We start from the raw sequence: 11,343 nt of genomic DNA, 5'->3' as shown, positions 1-11,343 counted from the left end.
TTAGTTCTTTTGGTACTTATGTTTACAGTTTCACATTCTGATGGAATTACATTGTCCATTTTTCAAAGATACATATTCTTTTCATCCAAAACTCCAAATATTTCTGCAATAGTTCAAGCCATTATCTTTTTGGACTGATCTAATTTCACAAAACTCTGAATATTTGATCATTCATTTTTATAGAGAAGTTCACATTCAAGACCAAAAAATTTAGACTCTGCCGTGGACCATGTGAGAACTCGAAAATTTTCACATTTTCTAAGTATTATTTTATCTCTTTGCCTACATTTTTATACTGTCCTTTAAAATATTAAATTTTCTATACATTTTATAAGTAAGTATAGTTTTTAAATCATTTTCATGGTATAAGTTAGTGTACGTTAAATTTGAAGTGTATTATAGACGTGGGACCCGCTAGTGCGGTAAGTGTGATAAAATTTTGATGACTAAATGATTTTTGTATAAAGGGATCTTACTGTATAAGGTGCTAGGAGGTAATTAGAGGTTAGCTAGATAGTTTAACCATTGGTAGATAAAAGGATGAGAACAAAACCCTTAAAGTGCCAAGTGTCGCAAACAGATTGAAAGCTGGGGTTTGACCTAATTTTTACCTTTCCTAAATATCCAATTTTGACCCAATTTTCTCCCATTTTTCTTTGTCTTGGCCGGCTGTTTTGAGGAGAAAAACTCCATTTTCTACTTCACTTGCTAGCTTAGATCTTGAGTTTTAGCCAACCAAATTGGAAACTACACCATACAAGTGCTCACTAAGGAAGCTTCAAGGCTTTGGTGGAGTTATTTTGGAGGAGGAAAGACTAAGCTACCATTTTCTTTGAGGTTTTAAGGTAATTTGCTAAGAACATCTCTCTTTGCTTCTAATAGTTGTAAATTAGTGGCTTGTGGTTGCCACTTTAGTAGTTTTATGCAATATTTCTGGGTTAGAAGTGGTGATGTGTGGATTTTCAATTTTCTTAGAGAATTTTCTGCCTCATGTGATGATTAATGGTTGGCCATGTTTTACTAGTTTTGATATGTGAAAAATCCAGTGTTTTGGTGTTGGTTTCATTTGCCTAAAGAAATTTCAGCTTGGGGTGCATCAATTTCAGTTTTAGGGTTCCTAATTTGAGCATGATTAGGGTTAGTTTTGGAGCTAACAATTGGTTGCATTTTAAGGGGGTTTAATAGCCTATGATGTATATGTGAAATTTGGTTGATTGTTATGAGATTTGGTGGTTGGTTGTAACATGGAAAGTAAAGGAAAAACAAGGGAACTGCTGCTGAATTTTCCGCAGGAACTCTTGAGCAGTTTTGGAAAATTTGCTATATCTTGTTGTAGAAATATCAGAATTGAGTTTTGTTTGTTGTGTTTTAAACTAGATTCATAGATTATATACCGTGAAAATTTCAAACCCTGGTTCTATCTGTACGATTTATGGTGATTTTTTTAAAGTTGACTTAAATTGCATACCTGTTCTGTCTTTTACTGGATAAAACAGCAATTTGAGGCTTGAATTTGACTGACTTGTGATCTGAATCTTATAAATATGTCTTCTGAGAAATTGTACCCCTTTGAGTCTATTTTCCAATGGTATAAATTTTATCAATTTTGGACTTAAAAAACTTGAGATATGATTTTTAAAATGGTGGTGCGCAAAACTAAAAAATCCTGTTTTCCTAAAAGTGTCCTTACTCTGATTTTCCACCTTAAGTTCGGAGTTAGTAAATCATTGTAGGTATGATTTTGGTAGGAATGAAGGGTTTGGGGTCATTTATGTTCTTAGGACCAACCGTTACCTTTTTACTCCAAAGCTGCCCTTTTGATCTCCTTGTACTAGTAGTTATTTAAATTTTTTTTGATTCAGTTAAACTTTGGATGGTTGAACCGTAAGATTTTCTCTTGGTTAGTCTTAGGGTTTCTTGGTGATTGAGGGTGTTATCTGGAAGGAAACTTTGGACGTCATTTTGCTTAAATAGGTGAGTGTTCTATATACGTTCTGTTTCCAATGACAATGTGAATTGTTGTGACTATTTGAATTGTTGCTTTAATAAGTGATTGATGTACGTTATGTTTCCAAGGTTTGCTAAAAATGAATTTTGCTAGGCGAGTGTGTACTTTATCGCACTCGATCTAAATAAACGTGAAATTTTTAATGATTAAATGATTAAATGCTACTTGTGCATGAATGTAAGCCTTTTGGCTGAACTGGGCCCTTGCCTTCGTTGGCAGTCGACTCGAGCCAGAAGCGGACTCGGTCGGGCGATTGGTGACCCTGGGTTAATGTTTGGTATACTCGAGTATCGACCACGAAATCTGGTGGACGACTGGCCAGTGACCAGTAGGGGAAAATGAAATGAAGGAATGAATGGCAAGAACAATGAGGGGTTTTCACTTACAAATATATTTTTTTTAAATGATTGAAGAATAAGAAAAATGGTCCGGCTGAATGAACAACGAAATGACTCCACGTGAGCATGTATCCTTTTAATGAATACATGCTTGCTATCATTACTTCTAGTTGTGTAAATTTGGTTCCTGGATTAATTTTGCTATCAAATGCTTAAATTAGCTCTTGACTTAATTGTTTGATATAATGTGGTTGGAACTCACTAGCTTTTAACTCATCCGTTAGTTTTGTTTTCCTTACAGGGGATGCGAGCGAGGGCGTGACGTCCCTGTACAGTACTAAGTATTGGTCTAATTTTTTTGAATTTCTTTTTTTGTACTCGCACTAGTGCTTGGATAAGGTTGGAATGTACTCGGGAACTTAAAGCTTTTGTTATAATTGGGATGTATTTCTATTTGAGATTGGATATAATTAAGTATAATGTTCAAGTTGGAAATTGTTTTTCGCTTAGTCCTCCGAGGTAATATCTTTTCCACTTGAAAGAGAACACATGCGAGTCCTGGTCGAGAGTTGGGGTCAGACGGTCCGCCCGAACCCTTGTGGTTCGCCTTAAGGGGGGTGGGAGCGTCCACATAAGACACAGTCCTACAAACAAAGTTATCACACTATCTTGATAAAGAATGGAATATGCTGAGATCCAAGAAATATATTTTTTCAAAGAATCGCAGTAACCTACCAGAATCTTGCCTATCCTTTTGGTTCACCTGAAATTCCCTAATATTCATCCTCACTAGAGCAAAATGATCAAAGCCAGAATAACTATGCTAATCTCATGGCAGAACAGTGCAAGATGCACAAGATCCTTTATCCCAGTTGATCCCAGTCACAATATGCTACCAATAAAATAGAACAAGACCTAAAAAAGCATCCAATAAAAAGGCCAAAACAAAAGAGAAGAGTCATCAAGGATTACTCATTGATTACAATATCATTGATCCTGATGAGCAATCCCTCATAAATACCCTATCGAAGAAGACATCAATATTTAAAGTCAAATACCCTATCCATAGTCCAAGAGCATAACTATAAAAGCAGGTTTTTAAATTTAGTTTTAAGAGTCTATGTAACCTTTCGAGATCTAAAAATCAAAATACCCTTTCAAAGGTCAAAAGGCCAAAGGTCAAGCGACCTTTCGTTTGTCTAGTAAGTTATATTTGCTTGTATAGTTTTTACTTATAAAAGAGAGGAATGTAAAGTCTCTAGAGGCAAGAGATCCTTGAATAAAAGAAATGGGTGTGTTTTGCTTTCATGGCTAGCTAAAATAGTTCTCTTCTCTTCTCTAATCTAGCAATGAATCCATTAGATACTTCAAATTTTTTATGATGTATCTCAATCCGTAACTTTTGATGATTACAAAACAAATGGATATTACTAATATTCTCTGATTAGATCTTTTCAGAATTGGAGCAGAATAGGTTCAAAGGCTAACATATGCTGAAATAGCTGTCGGACGTACATAAAGACTGCATCGGCCGTCCGACAACCATTGAATAACTTCGAACTCATAAAAAACCCACTCTCGGACGTCCGAAGATGATAAGCCAAGTCCTCTAAGCTCATTGACCCCGATCGGACGTACAACACCTGAGTACCGGACGTCTGACAAACGTTGCGACACTTCGGACGTAAAACATTGGAGGCACCAGACGTTCGAACGAATTGAAGGAGAATTCCCAGTTTTGCATCATACCTTCGGGCGCATATTCTAGAGGTACCGGACGTTCTAAACATTTCAAGAAAACTTCTTGAACTCTCTACCTGCGTTCGGACGCAGAAAACTAGCCTACCGGACGTCCGACATCACCAACGGTTAGTTGACTATTCAGCTGCCTTATGTCCGTTGGTAGCATTAATTGAAGAATTTTTTGGTCTCTTATAAATATAACAAAGCCAACCACTTAAAAGGAACTTTGCACATTGAGACTACATCAGATCTTAAGTGATTCAAGTGTGAGAATACTCTTTAAAGAAGATTTGTACTCTTAGTTGTGTAACTTTCGATAAGCTTTTCAAGTGTGTTTCTATTTCTTCAATAGTGTAGCTTTGTGAAGGTTATCTGAATGATAGTAAAACTTCCTTGCTTGATCAAGTGCGGCTTGGGGCGAGGAGAAAGTGATCTTTCCTTTGTACACAAGAGATTGGTTGTAAGTTGATCAACTTGAAGAAACTTGCTATATAAAGTGGTATTCAAACTCAAGTGGAGTTTGAAACTTGGTTTGCTATTCTATCCTTTTACTTACTGTCTTGCAATATAAATTGTCTATCTCTTCTAGTCCCAAGCACTTGTGCTTTCTCATCAATTGCTCCATTGTGTGGTCCTTTTGAAAAAGAGGGCAAGTTCTCATAAAGTGACTCATATCTTGGCTAATTTTTTAAACCACCTAATTCACCCCCTCTTAGGTTATTTTCGATCCTTACAATTGGTATCAAAACTTGATCTCCTAGAGATTAAACTCAATTGGAGTAAAAATGACAACCAACAATGCCATGTTTTTTGAAGGACAATCCGTCACTAGACTCCCAATGTTCAATGGATCAAATTATGTGAGTTGAAAGGAGAGGATGATTATTTTCTTACAATCTATTGATATTGAGTTGTGGTTTATTGTCAATGAAGGTCCATATGATACCTCTATTATTGATGAAATTAATTATAGGCCGAGACCAAAAATAAGGAGTGAGTTGACTGGTGATGATAGAACTTATCTTACCTTAAATGCCAAGCCTATGAATGTATTATACAGTGCTTTAGATTCAAATGAGTCTATTAGAGTCAAAGGCTGTAGATTTGCAAAAGAGATTTGGGATAAACTCAGAGAAATTCATGAAGGAAGTGAGAATGTGAGAGAACAAAAGAAGTCCATCTGGTCACTAAGTATGAATCCTTTAAGATGGAACCTTATGAAAATATTGACAAGATGTATTGCAAATTCAATGATATTATTAAGGATTTAGAAGTACTTGAAAAGGATTACTCTCTAGGTGAGAAAAACAGAAAAAGTCTGAATGCTTTATCCAAGGATTGGGAGAGTAAAATGACTGCCATTGAGGAAGCTAAAGATCTAAATAACTTACCCATTGAATCTCTTATTAATTCTTTAATCTCTTATGAGTTGAAACTCAAGTCGAAGATGTAGGAGGAAGAAGATACAAAGGTGAGAAAGAGTATTGCTCTAAACGTCTCACAAGATGAAGATGATTCAACCTCCTTAGATGAAAATGGTATGGAAGGTGATGACAGTGATATTGCACTCATCACGAAAAGCTTCAAAAGAATACTCAATAAGAGGAGATTCGGAAAAAGTGGACCCAGCAATTCATTCCTAAATCAGTTCAACAACTTGAGAAACAAAGGGAAGCTAGAACTCAACAAAAAGCAAACTGATAAGTGCTTTGAATGCGGCCAATTTGGACACTACGCAAATGAATGTCCAATAAAGAAAAGGAAGGAAAGCAAGGTTAAATAAAAATAAAAATTTAACAATTTTCAGATCACCTGGAATGACTGCAATTCAGAAGGTGAAGTCGAAGAAGAAGAGGAGTCTGCCCAAATGACTTTCATGCCCATTGGTGATGAAGAGGTAACTACTTGTAACCCTCAAACTGATAGTGATAACGAATCTGATGATGATGTTAACTCTTTTATGAAAAGAATGCATAACAGTTTGAAAGAATCCTATGTTAGAAACAAGGAACTAAAATAGAAGATTAACTTTCTGATTCAAGACAATGCAAGTCTTTTTTGACAAAACAAATATCTGAGAAATGAAAATGAGAACCTAAAAAGAATTGAAAATGATTTACATGCTAAACTTGATAGAAAGATAAACTTTTATGACATGCTAAAAAATGAACAAAGTAGTTTGGAAAGAAGAATGGAGATCTTAGTCAGATGCTTCAACATAAAAAATAAAACTGTTTACAAAGGAATAATACAAAACCTTACTTTGGTACTCATCAGAAAAGGTTGAATTATAATGCAAATGAGTTTACTATCTATAGAAAAAGGCAAATCAGATTTATTAAACCTGTTCATTTGAATAATTCATTAACTATGTGTAGCTTCTGTTGTCAATTTGGCCACATAAAAAGTAATTGTTATGTTAGAAAAAATATGAGAAATGGCATGAGATGCATGTAGATGGTTAGACATAATGCTAACTCTCAAGGAGCCAACAAATAAAGGGTACCAAATATTATCTTGTGGATTTTTGTGTAAGTGAACCTGGTAAACATTGTTAAAGAATCAAAGTGATTCATAGATAGTGGATGCTCAAGACATATGACTGGTGATCCATCACAGTTCATCAAACTCAAGCCAAAAACAAGCGAAAAATAACATTTGGAGATGATAACAAAGCCAAAACTGTTGGAATTGGTGATGTTGGTGAGAATGGTCAAACCTTTGTTCACAATGTTCTTTTATTTGACAATTTGAGCTATAACTTATTAAGTGTTAGTCAATTGTGTGATAGGAATCTGTTTGTGTTATTTAAAAAGCATGAATGCCTTGTTCTTGACTCAAAATTCAACACTGTTTTCAAAGGAAAAAGAGTTAATGATATTTATGTAGTTATCCTTAAAAAAGTTGATTTCTCTAGCCTTAGTTGTCTCAAAATAGCAAATGAGGACCCCTGACTGTGGCATAGAAGGCTCTGTGATTTCAATATGGATCTGCTAAAAGAAATTTTCAAAAAGGAACTTGTTAGAGGGCTGCCAAAGATCAAATTTGAAAAGGACAAAATTTGTGATGCTTGCCAATTTGAAAAATAAATCAAAGTGTCTTTTAAATCCAAGAAATGTGTTTCTACTACAAAACCTCTAAAACTTTTACATTTTGATTTATTTGGTCCTACACAAACTACCAGCTTAGGTGGCAAAAGATTTTACTTTGTTGTTGTTGATGATTATTCTAAATACACTTGGGTGATGTTTCTTGCACACAAAGATGATACTTTCAAAAACTTTGTTTCACTATTTGTAAAAGTTCAGAATCTGATTGGATTGAAAATCATCAAAATCAGAAGTGACAATGGCTCAGAATTTCATTTTTGTGGCTTTCCAGAATTTTATAACAACAATGGTATTACACATGAATTTTCAATTGCAAGAGTTCCCCAACAAAATGGGGTTGTTGAAAGAAAGAATAGAACTCTTCAAGAGACTACTAAAAGCATGCTAAGTGAGTGTAATTTACCAAAATACTTTTGGGCTGAACCTATAAATATAGCTTGCTATATCATGAATAAAGTTCTTTTAAGACTAATGTTGAACAAAACCTCCTATGAGCTGATGTTTGATAAAAAATCTGTAGTTGGATATTTTAAAGTCTTTGGTTGCAAATGCTTCATTTAAACATCAAGAAACATCTCGAAAAGTTTGATAAAAAATCTGATGAGGGTATTTTCTTGGGATATTGTGAGAATAAAAGGGGTTTTAGAGTCTACAATCGAAGGACTTTGGTTATAGAAAAAGCTATACATATTACTTTTGATGAATCTAATGGTGACATTTCCATAAGTAGTGGTGAAGATGATGATGCAAGTATTCAAGAAGAACTAAAGAAACTCACAATCACTGACCAAGGCATTGTTTCACCAAAAAATGATTCAAAGGAAGATGAAACTCAAGACAGTCCAACAAGGGAAGATAGTGACAGAGACACTAGTACACCTAATGATCTTCCAAGAGTTTGGAAATTTGCTCAAAACTACCCTAAGGATCTCATCATTGGTGATCCATCCGAGAAGTCAGAACTCATTCCTCCTCTAAACAACTAATGGATAATTTTGCATTAGTTTCACACTTTGAACCCAAAAATGTTGTTGATGCTTTGAAAGATGAGAACTGGATTTTAGCTATGGAAGAAGAGTTAAATCAATTTGAAAGGAACAAGGTGTGGACATTAGTTGTTAGACCAAAAGATCATTCTATCACTGGCACAAAGTGGGTTTTTAGAAACAAAATGAATGACAAAGGCGAGGTAGTAAGAAACAAGGCCAGACTTGTAGCCAAGGGATATCCTCAAGAAACAGGAATTGATTTTGATGAATCATTTGCACCCGTAACTAGGCTGGAATCAATTAGAATGTTTTTGGCCTTTGCATGTTTCAAGAATTTTAAATTATTTCAAATGGATGTTAAAAGTGCTTTCTTAAATGAATTTATTGAGAAAGAAGTGTATGTTGATCAATCTCCTGGTTTTGAAAATAAAATTTATCCAAATCATGTATTTAAACTCTCAAAAGCTTTGTATGGACTAAAACAAGCTCCAAGAGCATGGTATGAACGTTTGAGTGATTTTTTTTATTGAAAATGGTTTTAAAAGAGGTATTGTGGATACTACTCTTTTCACTAAACAAAGTTCACGTGATCTTTTAATTGTGCAAATATATGTGGATGATATTATATTCGGTGCTACTAATGAGAGCTTGTGCAAGGATTTTTTCAATATCATGCAAAAAGAGTTTGAAATGAGTATGATGGGAGAATTAAATTTCTTTCTTGGACTCCAAGTGATTCAAACCCAAGATGGAATGGTCATCAACCAAACAAAATACACTAAGGAGCTGCTCAAAAGATTTCGAATACAGGATTCAAAGCAGGTCGGAACACCTATGTGCATATCTATCAAACTTGACAAGGATGAAAAAGGTACAAAAATTGATGAAAAGAAGTATAGAGGCATGATTGGTAGTCTGCTTTACTTAACTGTTAATAGACCAGATATCATGTTTGTTGTGTGCTTATATGCTCGTTTTCAGTTTTGTCCAAAGGAATCTCATTTAAATACAGTAAAAAGAATTCTTAGATATCTAAAAAAAATCTTGAATTTTGGTCTATGGTATCCTAACTGTCATGGACTTCCTTTATGTGGATTCTCTGATGCTGATTTCGGCGGTTGTAGGGTTGATAGAAAAAGTACAATAGGTATATGTAACTTTCTTGGAAATTGCTTAGTATCCTGGTTTAGCAAGAAACAAAATGCTATTTCATTATCTACAACTGAAACTGAATATGTTGCCGCTGGAGCTTGTTGTGCTCAATTATTGTAGATGAAAAACACATTGAATGATTTTGGATTGATGTATGATTGTGTGCCTATGTATTGTGATAACACTAGTGCAATAAATTTGACAAAAAATCCCATCCAATATTTTAGGACAAAGCACATAGACATAAAGTATCATTTCATTCACGATCTTGTCCATAATGGTGAAATTTGTGTTCAATATGTCTATTCAAAAGATCAAATTGTTGATATTCTCACAAAAGTCTTACCACTGGATCAAGTTGTGTCTTTGAGAACATAATTTGGCGTTTCAGAAAAAATACGCTAAAAATTCTCTGGTCAATCTTAATCGGACGTCCGATGTGTTAGAACGGACGTCCAACAGTGTTCTTGATCATTTACCCAAAAAATTTTGGTTCGAACGGAGGCGTCGAACGCTCTACTTCGTTCCGCCGTCCGACACACAAAAATTGCGTCTTATAAGGAAGCCATCTGCGTTATTCAGTTCATTCTTACCCTTTTGTTTCGGACGTAACTCTTCATATTCCCTCAATTTCAAAATTTAAATTCATCTCTTCTCGGAACAAGTACCAAGAAATCACTCTGACCGACACCTTCACATACCTATTGCGAGTTTATTGCGCATCATAACTTCCCCCAACCGCCAACTGCACTATAAATCTCAATTCTTATCCAAAACCCTAACCACAAAAATTTCTCCCTCTGTGGACAGTTCGTGCATCCACTGTAGTTCATACTGCGCTCCTCATCGTTTGATACTTATTTGTATCACATTACACAATAAAACCACACTGCATTGCAATCGTGGTGAGAATTAGAGGAGGATCCGTGAGTGCCGGACGCACCTTCAAGTTTTGTGATGAGGAGGATGAAGATGTTCAAGTTATCGAACCTTCCATCAAATCACCCAAAAAGAAAATTGAAAATCATGGTGGAAAAATGAAGCAATCTACAAGGAAAAAGCAGAATGCGCAAACCAGAGAGCCATCTGTTGAACCTCCAATGAGTAGATGGAGGAGCATCAATCTGAAGGGCATCCAGTAACTGGCAATAAAGAGGAACTGGAGCAGCCCACCAATGTAGATGTAACCACCACGAAATCACCCAGGAAAGGAGAAAAGACTGTCAAAAGGAAGAGCATTGCTCAACCCAAGGGAAGGCAAACTGCTGATCCCCTTAGGAAACAGCAGGATGCAGAGAAAAATATTGAGGAACAGCAGACTGATGAACCATCTACCAGGAAGTCACCAAGGATAAGGTCTGATGTCCAGGGTACTGCACCAACTACTCAGCACAGTGGAAAAAGAAAGCATCCAGAAAATGAATAACCAGAGACCTAAACTGCTGTTGAACCAACTCCTCTGCCCAAGTTTATCGATGATGAAGCCAGGGAGAGGTTTGAATGGATCTCGCAGAAAGGTTTCATCACTCAAAGGACTATCATTCTCTACGAATTTCGTAAGCTTGATCTTGAATCTGTTCTCAATCTTTTTGAATTCCAAAAATGGACTCATCTTTTGACCATTCCAAACACCTACTATCCTGACATGCTTCATCAATTTTTTGCAAACTTTAAAAAGGCTAAATCACATACTGATCTCATTTCACGTGTCAATTCTGTTAACATAGAGTTGAATTCTGAAATTATCAACTCTGTTTTGGAAACCAAAATTGAAAATGATTTTAAAGGCAAAATTGTAAATTTCTTTTCTTATGAAGAATTTTCCTCAGCATACCATCACTTTCATATTGCAAAATTGATGACCAATTTTCAGTCTCACTTTAATACTCCTGCTGAGGCAAGATTGGAAGATCTTAGTTCTCAAAACCTGATCATTTTTATCATAATTTCAAATCTGTTGGTGCTCACTGATGGTCACAGAACTGATACAAACAAAATGAAAC

General features: G+C 35.3%; 1 protein-coding gene across 1 annotated transcript in view; it reads left to right on the top strand.

The window, feature by feature from the left end:
* Positions 1–10,766, top strand: part of LOC113766438 — an 18,678-nt gene extending 7,912 nt beyond the window's left edge. The window contains exon 11 of the mRNA XM_027310633.1: positions 10,449–10,766. Within this exon, the coding sequence (XP_027166434.1) occupies positions 10,449–10,766 (318 nt within the window). The remainder of the gene's footprint in view (positions 1–10,448) is intronic.
* The last annotated feature ends 577 nt before the right edge of the window (positions 10,767–11,343 follow it).

Source organism: Coffea eugenioides, chromosome 3, assembly GCF_003713205.1.
Source record: "Coffea eugenioides isolate CCC68of chromosome 3, Ceug_1.0, whole genome shotgun sequence".
Classification (NCBI taxonomy): domain Eukaryota; kingdom Viridiplantae; phylum Streptophyta; class Magnoliopsida; order Gentianales; family Rubiaceae; genus Coffea; species Coffea eugenioides.
This window is presented reverse-complemented; position numbering and strand designations above follow the sequence as displayed.